Below are 17,640 nucleotides of genomic sequence, written 5' to 3'. Positions count from 1 at the left end.
AAGTAGTCAAGACCAGGGTGCTCATGTGGGGGTAGTCAATAACATGTAAAAATGATTGATGGGACTCACGGGATTAAAGCAACAGCAGACAAGAATGTCAAAAGAAAAAAAGGTTTATTGTCAAACATTTCGGTCCTACACAGGAACCTTTATCAAGGAAGGAAACACAGTGCAGTATAAGAGATCACAATATATAGCCAAAGAGAGGCTAGGTGATTAGAGAACCCACCCACATAAGTGACATCATAGTAGTAAAAAAACACCCTGTGGCAATAAAAACAGCCATCTGGTTGTAACAATGGGCTCCTGTATGTTTCCCTTATTTAGGCCAACTCATGCTAAACTACAAATACCCACCCAGGGGTCGTAGGGTAGCACATAAAAAAGGTGTCCAGGAAACCTTGCCGGTAACTATTGCAGTAGAGGTGGATGAGCTGCCGAGTGGCACGCATCAAACTAAGGCAATATGCATAAGGTACTACCCATGAAAAGGGAGACCATGTAGACCATGGTACTGTCAAAGAAAGTACTGAGTGTTGATGTGGCCGCATAGTCGAGTATTTTGTACACTGGGGGAGTGCCCAGAGCTAGAGTAGAATTCCAGATAGCAACTCACCACTCGATTGGACAGGGGCACCAGGTCATTGGATTAAATGCGTTTGCCTGTTGTCCCAGTCCACATATCTGCACATAAGGGAAAACACCATCCTCTCAGTCCTACGGTAATTGCATAGAGTGCCTAGACCAACATCAGGGGTCTCGAAAACAAGATACATTAACATATGAACAGCAAAATATGGATTGGAGGTGTATCTCAGCGACTGTGGGTACATATTGTTAGTAAAAGTTCAAGTTGTAATATACAAATATCCATGGGATTGTCACAAGGAATATGGTGTTACCACCAAGATGAATGTCGAACCGATCTAAATAAAGCAACCCAATGGTAATGACTCGTTGAGGCCCCTGGGTGACAAAGTGTCCAACTTGAAGATCCAGCACAATTGTCTTAGAAGGAGATCATTGTTTCTATCCCCACCTCTGCTTAGTGGCGGTTGGTGGTCAATGGCGATACATTTAAAAGTGGGAAGACCATGGTTGTGGGTAAAGAAGTGTCTATCCACCGGCTGTGTGGCTTGACCATCCTTAAGGGCTTTACTGATTGCTGAGCGATGATTACTAATGTGTTCTCTTAGTGTGGTGGTAGTCTTGCCAACGTAGTATAGCCCACAGGGACAGGTTATAATGTATACAACAAAGGTGGAGTTACAGGTCAATCTATGTTTAATTTTGAGTCTTTTACCCGTGTATGGGTGGGGAAAATATGGTCCGCTTAGTAAGCACCGATATGTGGTGCAGTTTGGACATCTATAGCAACCCATCTTTTTGTTCATAGATAGCCAATCAGTTTGACGGCTTCATGTCCTTTAAAGTCAGTCACCATCAGAAGGTCTTTTAGATTTCTGTCTCGTCTGTAGCCCATCATTGTATTAGGTGCCTGGAAGAGGGACAAAGACTCGTCCATGGATATCATAGGCCAATTAGCCTTGATCATTCCAGAGAGATGATTGGCCGCCGAGGTGTATGTGGAGGTGAAGATCATTGGCACCAAGTCTTTGGGGTTATCTCTTGCCTTGTTGAGTAGGGAGGCCTGTGTGTGTTGCATAGCTCTGTTCAGTTGTCTCTCCAGAAGGCCATGTGAATATCTCTCTCCAGGAATCTATCGAACATGGTTCTCAGTTGGGTTTGAGCTGAGAGGGCATCCGAATTATTCCTAATGACCCTCACAAATTGGGAATATGGGATGCTCCTTAGGGTGGCTGGGGGGTGATTACTCGATACGATACGTGTAGCAGCAAATTACGATCCGTTGGCTTTCGAAATAGCTTAGTGCCCAGACCACCCTCCCGTTTGTAGATGTGTAAATCGAGAAAGTAAATCTCTTGGGTATGGTGACAGAGTGTCAGTTTTATAGGGGTATCCAGGTCATTGAGGCTATTGTGAAAGTCCTTTTAATGCTTGCTCACTATCATTCAAGGTAAAGAACAGGTCATTGATGTAACGAAAATATGACATAATGCAGGTACCTAATAGTGGTGTGATGTTGTCTCAAATTGTAACATAAATAGGTTGGCATATGAAGGTGCCAGGGCACTGCCCATTGTTGTCCCATCTGTAAATAAAATTTGTTTTCAAAGCAGATAAGGTTGCTTGTTAGTGTGAGTTCAAGTAGATGAAGTAGGAATTCACATCGTACTTGATCATCACGACTCGTTGATAGGACTCTTTTGCAGGCCTCGATGCCCTGATGGTGCAGGATGATAGTGTATAGACTTTTGACGTCCATGGTGACCAGGAGGCAGTCTGTGGGAATATCACCTTGATCATACAGTTTCTGTATGTACATACATACATACATACATACATACAGTTTCATCACAGCCGTGATGATCAAGTAACCTGTGAATTCCTACTTCATTTACTTGAACTCACACTAACAAGGAACTTTTTCCGCTTTGAAAACAAATTTTATTTACAGATTTCTGGGACAGCAACGGGCAGTGCCCTGGCACCTTCATATGCCAACCTATTTATGTTGCAATTTGAGACAGCCAACATCACACTACTATTAGGGGCCTCCATTATGTCATATTTTCGTTACATCGATGACCTGTTCTTTATCTGGAATGATAGTGAACAAGCCTTAAAGGACTTTTACAATCCCCTGGATACCCCTATAAAACTGACACTCTGTCACCATACCCAAGAGAATTACTTTCTTGATTTACACATCTACAAACGGGAGGGCGGTCTGGGCACTAAGCTATTTCGAAAGCCAACGGATCGTAATTCGCTGCTACACGCATCGAGTAATCACCCCCCAGCCACCCTAAGGAGCATCCCATATTCCCAATTCTTGAGGGTCATTAGGAATAATTTGGATGCCCTCTCCGCTCAAACCCAACTGAGAACCATGTTCGATAGATTCCTGGTGAGAGGATATTCACATGGCCTTTTGGAGACACAACTGAATAGAGCTATGCAACATACACAGGCCTCCTTACTCAACAAGGTAAGAGCTAACCCCAAAGACTCGGTGCCAATGATCTTCACCTCCACATACACCTCGGCGGCCAATCATCTTTCTGGAATGATCAAGGCTAATTGGTCTATGATATCCATGGAGGAGTCTTTGTCCCTCTTTCAGGCACCTAATCCAATGATGAGCTACAGACGAGAGAAATCTAAAAGACATTTTGATGGTGACTGACTTGAAGCCGGTCAAACTGATTGGCTATCTATGTACAAAAAGATGGGTTGCTATAGATGCTCAAACTGCAACAGATATCGGTGTTTACTAAGTGGACTGGATTTTCCCCACCTATACACGGGTAAAAGACTCAAAATTAAACATAGACTGACCTGTTCCTCCACCTTTGTTGTATACATTATAACCTGTCCCTGTGGGCTATACTACGTTGGCAAGACTACCACCACACTAAGAGAACGCATTCGTAATCATCGCTCAGCAATCAGTAAAGCCCTTAAGAATGGTCAAGCCACACAGCCAGTGGCTAGACACTTCCTTACCCACAACCATGGTCTTCCAACTTTTAAATGTATGGCCATTGACCACCAACCGCCACTAAGCAGAGGTGGGGATAGAAACAATGCTCTCCTTCGAAGAGAATTGCGCTGGATCTTCAAGTTGGACACTTTGTCACCCAGGGGCCTCAACGAGTCATTACCTCCTGCAATTGCTGGACTCTTACTAACAATCTGTACCCACAGTAGCTGAGATACACCTCCAATCCATATTTTGCTTTTCATATGTAAATGTATCTTGTTTTCGCTTTTTGACCCACACCAATGTTTGTCTTGACCCACTGGTTTAGGGAGTGGAGGTCGCCCGAAGATGCCTCCTCTTCACATTTTTTGGGCTGACCTCCGCTTTTGCTCTGCTTCGTGTGAGCACATGCAAGTGGCTCTAATTCAAATCAATTGAGATTGATTTGCATCCAGGCTGAGAGCAGCGGTGCCCACACTCCATTGTGCCCTTGCCCTAACTGGATTGAATTGTCCTGTCTTCTAAACTTCTAATATTGCGCTAGCCTGGAAATAATTTATCAGGTACAAAGAATCTTTAAATCAGGTGATGACAGGTAAAATTCGAGCAATTTTATCCCAGGACCCTCAACAAACAGCTACTATACCTAAAATCAGAGACTCCACGGGCACCTACAGTACTGTCTCTCTCCAAACTGTCAAGCTGTTCAAGAAATACCACCAAGACCTCTATACAAAAAAACTCAACAAAACACAAGAAGAAATACATAGATACTTCAGAGCCATTGATTCGCCCTGTCTATTTAGTGATATCCAAACTGTGTTAGACACCAATCTCCAGTGATGAAGTTAACCAGGCAAGTGGTGCCCTCCCCAGACTGCCTACCTTCTGAGTTCTATAAAAATCATGTGGAGGTGATTTCTGAACATTTGACCAAGCTTTTAATGACATCCCTGAATCCGGTACACTCCCAGAATCTGTGTCTAAAGCCTGCATTGATATACCAAAAAAAGGGGAACAACCCCATGTGCCTCATATAGGCCTTTCTTGCTGATCAACTGCAATGCCAAAATTATGGCTAAAGTCCTGACCAACCACGTTAAATCACTCGTGTCGGTGCTTATACATTAAGAACCAAACCAGATTCATTCCAGCTAGGGACGATGGACATCAATATTTTTCACCAATTTAAAAATTGCCCATGACAATGGTGGACACACTTGATAAAGGGCCTAGCCCGAAACATGTTGTGTCGCAATTTTCCCCAATAAAAGCACTTTGCGGTCATAGCTACTGCTCTGGATTTGTCCTGCTTCTTGCAATTAATTACTTACTTACTTTAATGTGACACGGAGTGGTGGTGGCACTAGACGCTGAGAAGGCATTCGACTCAGTGGAGTGGCCCTTCCTCTAGGAAAGAAATGGCTTTGGGTCCGATTAACTCAGTGGATCCAGGCACTTTAGAATTCCCCAACCGCTCAAATATGGGGTTACTGTGCTTTCTTCTCCCGTCTCACTCCAACGGGGTATGAGAAATGTTTTCAATATAGTTAGCCAAGAATGTAATCTATTAAAAAGGCTGAAGTGACTGAATATCTAACATAACAGCCAGAACACAATTTCCTGCTTTACAGCTCTCTTGGTTTCCACTGATTGGTTACCAGGCAATAACCAATCAGTGACTTGAGGGGTTCACATGGTTCACAACTGTTGCTTTTCATCTGACCAGCATGCTAAGGATACATTGCAAACTCATTGAACAGTTATATTCCAAACTATCTATTTACCCAATTTTTTATTTTTATATTGAACTGTTCCTTTAAAATATAATGTAAAACGGGCATGCTTGCTTCAGAAAGACTACTATAGTTTATATAAATAAGCTGCTCTGTAGCTATGGGGACAGTCATTCAAACTGGAAAAAAGGAGAACAAGCACAGGTTACATAGCAGATACTGTGCCTTTTCTGTTTTTTTCCAGCTTGAATGCCTGCCCCCATGGCTACACAGCAGCTTGTTTATGTAATCAAACACACAGCTTTTTCCAGTGCAATAACAGTATATTATATGTTAATTACTTTACAATGCAATTTTTTTGGTGTTATTGTTCATTTAAAGTAGGGATGCACCGAATTCAGGATTCAGTTCGGGATCCGGCCAGGATCTGGCCTTTTTCAGCAGGATTTGGATTCGGCTGAATCCTTCTGCCCGGGCCGAACCGAATCCAAATCCTAATTTGCATATGCAAATTAGGGACGGGGAGGGAAATCTCATGACTTTTTCTCACAAAACCAGGAAGTAAAAACGTTTTCCGCTTCACACCACTAATTTGCATATGCAAATTAGGATTTGCTTTGTTATTCGGCCGAAGCTTTCACGAAGGATTCGGTCGGGGCTTCGGCCTAATCCAAAATAGTTGATTTAGTGCATCCCTAATTTAAAGTGTGTTTTCAACATTATTAGCTAAAACATGACGCAAGTACCCACTTCCCCAACCACTGAAATCAAGGTTACCACCCCTGAAACCAAACTATAGCTTTGAACTTTTCCAAAACTGCTCTCCTCCATCTACCATACATACAATGGTGAATAATCAAAAACAACTCTCCTGCTATGACAAATGTACTATGGACATACCTGCTCTGACAAAAGGAGATTGTTACACAGTGTTGTGGCAATTGTTTAAGCCAACAATATCAGCCAAGGATAAACTCATTAAAATCCAATTTAACCATCACTCCTACATGACTTTGGAGCACCTCAAGAGAATAAACTCAAACAAGGACAATTCATGTCCCAGTTGTAATAGACCTGGGACCTGGCTACATGTAATATGGCCCTGTTCAAATTTACAGGGCTACTGAATTCAGATTTTTACCTTTCTATCCAAGGTCATGGTTTTACCAATCGAGTCCAACCCTGCAACCGCATTTTTGGGATTGACTACCGGAATTGTTACCTCCAGGGAAAGCAGAAATTTTATTCAAGTGGTAATATACTATGCTAAAAAGCAAATATACCTTACACTCCCACTTTGGAAAATTGGAAGGAGGCTGTGAACAAAGTGCTGCCAGTTTACAAGGCAATATATACTGTACATATCAAAAGGCTGCCAAGATAAATTGATATTTGGCTTTTGTGGGAACTAAACCATGACACAGCCCACATATTTTGTGATAACGAATTATTTGGAGGTAGAATAATATGACCTAATTTGGACTCGCCCCCCTCCCCCCTTTCTAACTCACCTCTGTTTTTCCTCTCTTATCCTCCTTTCTATCCATTGCCTACTTCTAAGGGTAAGGCCAGACGAGGAGATTCGGGGAGATTTTGTCGCCTGGCGACTTTTTGCGCTGTAGCCTATGGGGAAAAGACGCTGAGGTAGTTTGTGGAGATAGTCGCACAAAAGACGTGGCGATAAGTCGCCAGGCGACAAAATCTCCCCGAATCTCCTCGTCTGGCCTTACCCTAACAGAATATTCTCAACATTCTATACGTCTGTTAACTCATCATTGTGTATATGATGCTTTCCTTGTAAAAAAAAAAAGCATTAAAAAGCAAACAAACTAAACAGAGGTAAAGTTTGTCCTCTACCCTGTGGCACTTTAGGGGACACATGGGAAGCCCTTGTATTCGTGCAATATTTGTTCCCCTCTAGTATAGTATACTAGTATTAGGGGCTGATTTACTAAAATTCTAATTAATCTAAGTTTTTTTATGAAAACAAATTCGACCAAAATCTGTTCCACAAATCATTTATTAATAATTTTTCTAGAAAAAAATCAGAGCGACAAAATGTCACAACAAAACAGAGCATCAATTTGTATTGTTTGAATGACACTTCAAAAACTCAGTTCTATCGAGATTTCTCTGCAATATCTCAACTTTTTTGGATTTTTGGCCGGAATTGGCTGAATTTTTTTCGGATTATACAGTGAAGACTGCGGTGTCAAGAATCAACTTCAGGATCATCTGCCATTGACTTCAACATGACCTTGACAGGTTTGAGATGGCGTATTTTCAAGTTCAGATTTTTAGCAGCTTTTGGGTATTTGGGTTTTGGGTAAATCTCTAAAAATTTGAGTATTTTTCCATAAAAGTTCAAGTTTCCCCTTAAAAACCTCAACCAGAAAAAAGTCGAGGTTTAATAAATGGGCCTTTAATGTTGCTGATGAATACTCTTCTTTTATGCACTTAAACTTCTTTTATGCACTTAATGAATTCTGCCTTTATTACTTCAGGGTTAACATTGACTGGTAAATAGTGGGTTCACTACAGGCATAAGATTAGAATTTTAACATTTTATTGAGACTATCTGCAAAGTGAAGCATCGTTACTGAAGGTCGTGTATGAGTAGTGAAATGTTGGGCCAACATTTAAAATAACTTTTATAAGATAAGATCTATTTTTCTCATTAACTGAATACAAACCATTTGGCTAAAAAAAGTTACTCATTGTAGAGAGGGTCATGAAAACTACATTTCAGGCAGGTCCCAAATACTGGTTTTGCTCCATAGAAATAATGAATCTTGACATTTTTGTTTGCATTCTTTGTAGGGCAATTGTCATCCTTATTTATTTATATAGTGCAAGCAACTCAAACAGTGCTTTACATTTATTTATAACAAACACAGGTTTTACAATGAGTTAACAAATATAGTTAACAGAATAAAAATGGGATCCAAGGGAGTTTTGCAATTACTGAAATAAATAATAGTTCATCTTAGTGTGAGAAAGAGAGAGGTTTTGAATTTTCTTTGAAGCAATTGTACCATAATATAGATTAGATAGTTTAAGATAGGTTTGGATACATATTTAGCAATTGCAAAACTACTAGAAGCATGGTCCACTTGCTGCTTTGCAGTGAGGAAGACATTTTCTCAGGCAAATTGGAGACCATGTGGGTTAGGGTTGGGTGCAAGTCAGACAGGGGAAAGTAACTCCTCCACTGATCCAGAAGATTCCCTATATTGGAACCACAGAAGTACAGAAGTAGCATACAAAGCAAGAAGACGTGGGTATGGGCTGGGCTCGGGTCCTACAATAACATTTTACAGGTTTGGATCAAGTACGGGTTAAAGTTAAAATATTCAAAATTCTATTTTATCACATTAGTCAAGTAGAATGAACTTTAATTACACTATATACATTATTTGAATCTTGTTTCCTTCAGTCTGGGAATTCATAACTATAGCAAGCAGGCAGGAGCCATTTTGTGGACACCGTTATTAGGACAAGCCTTGCATCATCTCAGAATCTTGTTTGTGCACCAGAATGGTGGACCCTATGTCCATCCCCATGCCCTGGCTACACAATTAAATGGTGAAGAGAAAGGGGGAATGTGTTGAGAGCAGTGACATCTAAGAAGTGCTGAATGGAAAGTGAAAGTAATTGTCTGCCCCGCCTCTAGGGGCAGACACTATTTGACAGCTCAGATTTTTAAATGAGCTTACAGCTATGAATGATTTAGTAAAAAATAGAAATGTGATTTCATTTTGAATTGGAAAATGATTGGGTGACAGGTCCACTTTAATAACCTTCCCCCTCTGATAATACACCTGAAGATTCCCTTGCAAGCTGATGTGCATTGTGTGATTTGTTTCCTAAATGCATTAAAAAATTACCACAATTTGTTTTGTGAATGAATGAATAGTAAACCAAACAAGGTGATCAACAATCACCTTGTTTGTAGATTAGTTTGCATTTTTATTTTTACAGGTGTAATTTAAATGAACTCTAATATGGATTAATACTGATTCTTTCCACTTCAACATTAATCTTTGTGGACACATGAAATAATTGTTTGTATGTATGTTTTTTAATCTCTTCCTTACTTCAGAGTCATGTTTATATAACATGACAAATCATTTTGTTATTGTTAATGTAGCTTTTACAGCCAGTACTGTTTACCAAACATTTTTTTCTACTTAAAAATAGAAGAAGACCTACCAGTGCATCAAATGCCAGATGACCTTTGAGAATGAGAGAGAAATTCAGATACATGTTGCCAACCACATGATTGGTAAGCTGGAAGTTTTTGATCATTTTAAAAATGAAAACATTTGCAGAGGCCTACACCATAAATCAATATGTCTTATTTTTGTCCAGTTGTATTTTGAAAAACACCTGTAAGTTGTGTAATTTTATTTATTTAATTTTGCCCTCCTACCCTTTATTTCTACCCTTTATTTCTGTTACTAAATGGCACGCTTTCCTTGTGATCTTCAGGGGAACACAGATTGAAGGTTATACTTTCAGCACAGATGGGATGGAGCTCACTAATAAATAAAGATTAGTGGCAAGAACAGGGAGTTGTAGATCTCGAGAAACAAGGTGCTGTTAAGAAGTCTCACACAAAACTGAGTGCAAAAGCCGAAGCACTGTTAACATCAGAGTCAAAATTATTTTGAGTGCGATTATAGAAATGTATGCCTAGACAGTCTGAGTTTGCTGAAGCAATCGTGCAATTAATTTTCTGCTCTTTAACATTGTTCTTCCAGGCAACCCTGTAGTAGCTTTTAAGAAATAGTAAAGTGACCCAACTGAATATTTTGACCTTATGGAAGTGGGATATAATTTATATATATTTTATATTTATATAAAGATATGCACTCCAAACATAGCCTATTGTAACTATACTTTGAAAGGCAGATTGCTAAACCACTCAAAGACATGAAAAACCATTGATTAGAAGCAAACAATTCTACACACCTTAGTCATAACAATAATTAAACATGGTCAGAATTCTGAAGGAAGAATACAAAGCCTGTCTTTGACAAGTAATAATGTAATTTTATTTTTACATCTGAGGAGTATGCTTCTATATTAATATAGTTTTCTTATAAAACAAAATATACACATGGTGGTTGAGGAATGCTTAAAAAAAAGAATATACTATATGAGTTATATTGTAAGATGCATTAAAAGGGAGAGAGTTTATTCTACTAGTTGCCAATAGTTGTGTAAATTACTTGCAAAGGGTACTGGTGTGGATAATGACAGCAGCTACAGCCTCCCTCAGCACATTATATGTGGTTGTTGTGCATTTATGACATTACTTTGTGCATCTGCATTGACTCAACAGCACATTCTAATTGATGGCGATCATAACCCTCCATAGAGGATTGTTGGCCATACTTGCCGCTATTTTGCATATGCTTGGTCTTCACCTTGTTGTGGTTTGATGTTTTACAAAACAATTAACTGAGCTTATTAAATCTGTTTTCAGACTGTGTGTGTGTTTCGAATAGTTGTCCTCACAATTTTCATACAATTTTCATACCATTTTCAATTTATTTGATCAGAGAGGTTCGAAAATTTCTGTTGGATAACAATAAGGGGCCGATTCACTAAGGGTCGAATATCGAGGGTTAATTAACCCTCTATTCGACTGGATATTAAAATCCTTCGACTTCGAATATCGAAGTCGAAGGATTTAGTGCAGATAGTATGATCGAACGATCGAACGATTTTCCTTCGATCAAACGATTAAATCCTTTGAATCGTTCGATTTGAAGGATTTTAATCCAACGATCGAAGGAATATCCTTCGATCAAAAAAACTAAAGCCTATGGGGACCTTCAGCAGCACTCCGATTATGGTGAAAAAATTGGTACTTTATTCGTGCCTCAAGCTAAGCGACGTTTTGAGCTTTTCCAGCCCTTTATCAAGCTTTATTAACCAGCAGGGCCAGTACTAGGGGTAGGCAGAAGAGGCACATGCCTAGGTGCTGGGGGTGGGCGTACCTTCTGTTGTCTACCTATAGTCCGATCCCCACTCTCCCCACTCATGCCGGGTTGTTCCCTCATAGTGAGAGGGACTGTGCGCATCTGTTTGCGTTCTCCCACTCCTGTTCTCATGCACCTGCGCCTATTCGCATGCGTGCGCTCTTCTTCATGCACAAGTCAGGAGGTGGAAGGAAACACGACCAGCCAGGTTGCCTTGCCTGGCACTGTTAACCAGTGTATTCAACTGTAGGAGCAGCCTTGCTTGTGAGACTCGCCTTCATATCTGCTGTTCTTTCTGTAGAGACATAATAGAATTGTATATAAAAGCCATGTTGTGAGATAACTATAAACATTGTCGTGATTTTAGTATTGATGAGAAATGAGTGGTATTATGAAGAACTTACAAATGAAAAGCAAATGTTTCTCATCCATATGCACAGCAGCTTCTTAAAGGAGAAGGTAAGGCTAAAATTAAGTAAGCTTTATCAGAAAGGTTTATATAACTACATTAGTAAACCCTCAAAGTAATGCTGCTCTGAGCCCTCTGTCAAAAGAAACACAGCATTTCTTTCCTTCTATTGTGTATACATGGGCTTCTGTATCAGACTTTCTGTTTTTAGCTTAAACCTCCAGGGCTATGGCTTGAGCATGCTCAGTTTGCTCCTCTCTCCCTCTCCCCCTTCCTCCTCCCCTCCCTAGTGTAATCTGAGACCAGAGCTATGAGTGAGCAGGGAGAGACTCGGGCAGGAAGTTATGTCACACTAAGCTAATACGACAGCTGCTATCCTAAACAAACATAGACAGTGTCTAGAGCTGTTTACTCGGGTATAGTAAAGCATTATGCAGAATAAATATAGTCTTATAGCTTGCACTATTGTAGCTAATCTATTGGCAATAAACTGTTTCAGTAGCTTTCCTTCTCCTTTAACTGAACTGTATATGCATGTCCATACAGGGTTGGACTGGGCCGGCAGGAAAAAACCCGGTAGGACACCGGCAAAAACCTGGTGGGCCCCTGGCTCTTGTGGGCCCGCCAGCCCAGATCCACACCCTGCTCTACCTGCCACAACCAGCTACTCTTGAACCTGCCGCGACCGGCACAAAAAACGTGCAATCACATACGTTTGTGTGCATGCACGCGCCAGTCAGTGGGACCTGAGATGCCAGCCCCGGTGATCCCCCAGTCCGACCCTGTGTCCATACAACAGATTTATTGCGGTGCTGCTGAAAACATTACACCCTTGTTATTGCACATGCACAATTCTTCATTGCTAGATTAGACTCAGAAATCTCCCTTTAACAATACTGCACTTGTATACTTACTGTAGGTGTGGCAACACAGAATTATTATATATAAGGATAAGAAATGCACCAAATCCACTATTTTGGATTTTGGGCAAATCTCAAAACCTTATGTTTATATGCAAATCAAGGTAATTAGTCCATTAATTATAACTGTGCACCCCAATTATACATACAAATTTTGCATTTGAGTGCGGATACTCATCAGAGTCTTGACAGTCTTGTCACATTCTATAATAGAGCTGTCCAACACTTGGGGTAGAGACACATGTGGCAATTTGGGGAGATTTAGTTGCTCAACGACAAATCGCCTCTTCTTCGGGTGACTAATCTCCCCGAACTGCCTTCCCGCCGGTGATTTAGATTCCTCGTGAGGATGACTTTGGAAAACGAAGCACCAAGAGGCGATTGGTCATCGGGCGTCTAATATCCCTGTATCTCCGCTTGTGTCTCTGCCCTTAGAGGTTTTATGGCCCACAGACTACTTAAATGCTCAAATTACCTCTTTGGATGGCATAATTTTTCATTATCTGTATAATAACCTCAAACATTTAGGGGCCTAATTATAATGCTGTGTAAAAGGTGTAGTGAAGCATTACCCGTGATGTTGCCTTGAGCAACCAATCAGCAATTAGTTCAACAGGTAGAAAACAAAAGTAAATATCTGATTGGTTGCTATGAACACCAGTACTGTTACACTTCACTTTTTACACAACGTGATAGACCCATTAGTATAGTTAATAACTGGCCCACTATGTGGTACCTATTGGATGGCATTGCGCCTGACATTGACCCTCCTGCCCCCCCCCCACAATTTTATTTTTTGTTTCATGCATTTTATAATTATCACCCTAGTCTAGCTCATGTTTAGAAAAGGTTTTAAAAACAGTAATGTGAATTAGAATTTTTTTCTTCACAAAAAAAGCTGTCAAAAACTTTTTTCTTGTAGTATGGAATCTTTCAGGGACTGTTTCTAGTGCAGAAGAGAATGTAATTGATATGACTGAAAGCTATTTTGGCCAGGGCCCTATATACCTCTTGTATTAGTTATTGGTTGTTTCTTTATGTTTTTTTTGTTTGTTTAATGTATACAGCCATTTAATTACATTAATACTAGTATTATTTGCACTTAAGAAATTATCAGGCTTGGATTTGTGGGAAGACCACAAAGGTCCAGTCCTAGTAAGGCATTCCACCTTTATTGCATGGTGCTCATGACACCGTATACACACTATTGCATGGTGCTCACAACACTTGTTGGGATCACTCTGTTTGCTGCACAAATCCAGGTATTGGTTCCCAATTTGTCATAAGTGTATATTTCTGGCATGTGGCTAGGCCAGTACCATTACCTGCACCTCTACATTTTTTTTACTCTGCATAAAATCTGGGCGCAACATGTCCCCTGCTTAGCTGCCTTTGCTCAGTGCTGCCTGAATGTAAGTAGTGTGCATATAGTATGTAACTGCAGTCTGTTATCTCATTACATTTTTTAAGTAACTGAGGGATTCTTGTTTCAGTCATTAATGCAATGGCTAGTAAAGGAAAAAAATAGACTTTTTTGCCTGAGACATCATCTTTTTTATGGAAATAAACAGTGTTGTGCAGAACTGCTCACTACTTTTTAGAATATATTTGTTGCTTTGCAGTACTATGAAAATCTTAGGGGCCATGAATGGCAATAATGGATTATTCTGTTGTGATACTGCCAGCAGCTAAGGGTTATTTCCACAGTCCACCTGCAGAACACAGCAAAAGCAATTCTGAGATTCCTTCTCTTGTAGCAACTGGCAGATAGCAGTTAGGGCTTTTGGGATTGTAAGGAGGCGAGCCAAATTATGCTAGTAATAAAGTTGAGACTATTTGTGGAAAAGGTTGCCACCTCCAGGGTCTCTGCAAAGTCAGAAAAACACGACATTTGCATTTTCCATATCCATATATTGACTGCCAAAAATGTTGTTCCCTCAATTAAGACCTATAGCATTTGGGAAAAATAACAATTTATAAAATATTTACAACCTTATTTGCATTCAGTATGGAGGGTTGTCTCTTTCCGTTTCTTATTCTTGTGGCTACTGGGAAAGGCTTCGGGACGATGCAGCAGAAAATTAAAATGATTTAGAAATGTTTAACCATCAACAATATTCAAAAATGTTAACTAACTACCTTCAATTCTTATCTTAGTATTTCCTTCTTTGCATGTTTTTCTTTGTTTGACTTGTCTGCATATGTGAGACATTTATTGCATGGGAAATGTGTCTAGATTAACACTTTTGTTGAAGAATACATCTCTGATAAAATTTCACTGCTATTGGCTTTAACTTTTAAATCTCTGTTATACTGTAGCTCTTTTTGTAATTGAGGTTGGTCTGTGTTGAACTAAAATGGACAGGCTGTCCTACCTTGTAATATAAGATTTGTAAATGGGTTGTTCATCCTTGAGTTAACTTTTAGGATGATGTCAAGAGTGATATTCTGAGACAATTTGTAATAGGTTTACATATTTTTTTTAGTTATTCAGCAATTCTCCATTTTGCAATTTTAGCCAGCTGGTTGCTAGGGTCCAAATTACCCTAGCAACCATGCATTGATTTGAATAAGAGACTGAAATATGAACAGGAGAGGGCCAGAAGGAAAGGGCAAATTATTAAACAAACAACTGCTTGTCCTTTGTAGAATAAAAATGCCTTTATTGCATAACTTTTTGGGGCATTACATCAATGTTTCAGGCCATGTTTGGCCCTTTATAAGATAAACATTGAATAATCCCATGTTCTTTTCCGTGTGTTGAAGATAATTATTTGACCTTTTTTTTTTTTTTTAGATCGGTGTGTTTGTTAGGGCTTATATTTTGCCAGTTCCTGTGCGGCATGCAGTATTGTTCTTTGTTTTGTAGTGCTACTGTGCCTCAAAGACTTCTGTTGTGGGTTTGAGTTAATATATCGTATTCCAAAGACAACAAATCTTCAGCTGCCTTTATTGGTTTGTGACAGCATGCCAGGGTCACTTCCTATATAGAGTAAATGTAATAAATTCTTATAATGTTGATAATCTTATGAGTTGTGTAATTTCATTTTAGCAAATTTGAAGAAAATAAGAAATGTTTTATTAAAAAGGATTAACATCTGGGACCTCCCTGTTTCTGCAAAGTCTGCATTTTGCATGACGATTCAATGTAACCTGCATATTATCTTTTGTAAAAGAAGATGAACCGTAGTTGTATTTTCTGTGCTATTCACAGTTGTAGATTTTATGTTAATTCCAACTGGATTATTGCCCCCCTGCCAGGTTTACTAGAGACTCACTGTGATATGAATAAATTCTACCATTTTCTTGTTTTTTGTCTTTGCTCATTTCTTTCTTAATTTAGTATTTGCCACCTTTTTAACTTCTCAGTAATAGCGTTTTTCTGGAATCTTAAGAACAAATGAAATGTTGCCAGCAAAGCAAATCACGTTGATTCATAATGCAAAATAGCAAGAATAATTACAAGAGAACTGTTCACACAGATGTTTTTCCCCATCTAATGTAATCATTGTTTACTAAATTGTTTATTTTATTCTCTTGATTAAGAATGAAATATTGATGCTTAAGCTAGTTAAAGAATTGTAACAGTAATTTTTTTTGGGGGGGGGGAATTGTGTCTGCATCTTCTTCCCCCAGGCTATATAGAGCCATACATACTTGTACTGCTGTCTGATTGAGCACATAGTAATGCATCACAAGGCAGCTGCACCCATAACCAAATTATGGTGCATACCGTTGTTATAGTTGATTAAGCCCCCTGTTTTATTATTAGAATGTATTTTAATGAACAACTATTGATTATACCAGTGCAATGACAGATTTACATACCTCTAATTTAGCATGTTTTTCGCATGAAAACCCGTGCTGTTAGCCATTCTTCTTTTATATGGGTTTGTTTTTTCTTTTTTAGGACCTAGAGCTAGCATGTTGCATGAAGAAAAATCTGGTTAAAAAAAATAAGTATAGATTTGAAAAAACACATACAGAGTAGGATATCGACTTGAGAGAGCTTGTCACTGGAATCTGCAGTTAGAATACCCATGGTGCACAGAGCAGGTATTGCTCATGCAGGGCATTGCTACCTGCCCCATGCTGTCCGCCTAACATGCATCAAAGCCTTTTCCTGAAATAATTCTCTCTCATGGTGGGGGAAAATGTCGTTCTGCTCCCTAGGAGCATTCTTCTAAGACATCCAACAAGAGAGTGAATTATGTTGGTAAATATACAATGTAGGTATTAGGAGCTAAGATGCTGAAGTAAATTAGACATTTCTAGTAGTAGCTTGTTTTCTAGAGCTAGAAAACATGTCTAGAGGCAGGCAAATTTAGTATGTGTCTGCAGTTCAAATTTGTGTGCACCATTGGTTATTACTATTATTTGGGTTTGGGAAATTTTTTAATGATTTGTTTTCATGATGCAGATGATGCCAGTGATTTCTAATTAAATGCAGGAATAGACATGCCAATATTAATGGACTGTTCCTTTAAATTCTGTATTATATTGTGAATGTAAGCCAAAGAAACAGTTTCTTGTTATTTATTTTTAATTATGTTTCTGGCTTTCTCTTACCGGGAATTTAAAGGGGTTCACCTTCAAATACTTTTTTTCAGTTCTGTTGTTTTCAGATAATTCAGACAATTCAGAAATTGAGACTTTTTTCAGTTTCTTTCTATTATATATTTTGACTATTATATATTAATATTTCTAATATTGAAATTTTTTCACATTCTTATGTTTTTCTAAAGAAGCTCTGGTGGGGAGGTCATTGACTCTGTAAACACTTCTAAATTATTCATTGATACATTCCTTATCTTAGGCCCTGCTGAGCAGAATCCCCGAGTTTTGTAAGGGTCTGGCCACACAAACAGATTCGGGGAGATCATTCGCCCCATCGACAAATCTCCTCTTCTTCCGAACGATAATCTCCCCGAACTGCCTTCCCTCTGCCCTCCGCTGGCTTAATTGAAAATCGCCTGGGGGATGGCACACGCGGCGCTCCATTTTCCGAAGTTGCCTC

At 39.3% G+C, this 17,640-nt stretch overlaps 1 protein-coding gene across 5 annotated transcripts in view; it reads left to right on the top strand.

Moving 5' to 3' along the window:
- The window catches only part of znf423.L (zinc finger protein 423 L homeolog), a 275,238-nt gene that overhangs the window by 147,968 nt on the left and 109,630 nt on the right, over positions 1-17,640 (top strand). For 3 of the 5 annotated variants that reach the window (NM_001166439.1, XM_018256370.2, XM_018256371.2), the window contains 1 exon segment: positions 9,505-9,589. In NM_001166439.1, the coding sequence (NP_001159911.1) occupies positions 9,505-9,589 (85 nt within the window). 5 annotated transcript variants of the gene reach the window in all.

This window comes from Xenopus laevis, chromosome 4L (assembly GCF_017654675.1).
Source record: "Xenopus laevis strain J_2021 chromosome 4L, Xenopus_laevis_v10.1, whole genome shotgun sequence".
Lineage (NCBI taxonomy): Eukaryota > Metazoa > Chordata > Amphibia > Anura > Pipidae > Xenopus > Xenopus laevis.
The sequence above is the reverse complement of the archived record's forward strand: the minus strand, read 5'-3'. Positions and strand labels throughout refer to the sequence as shown.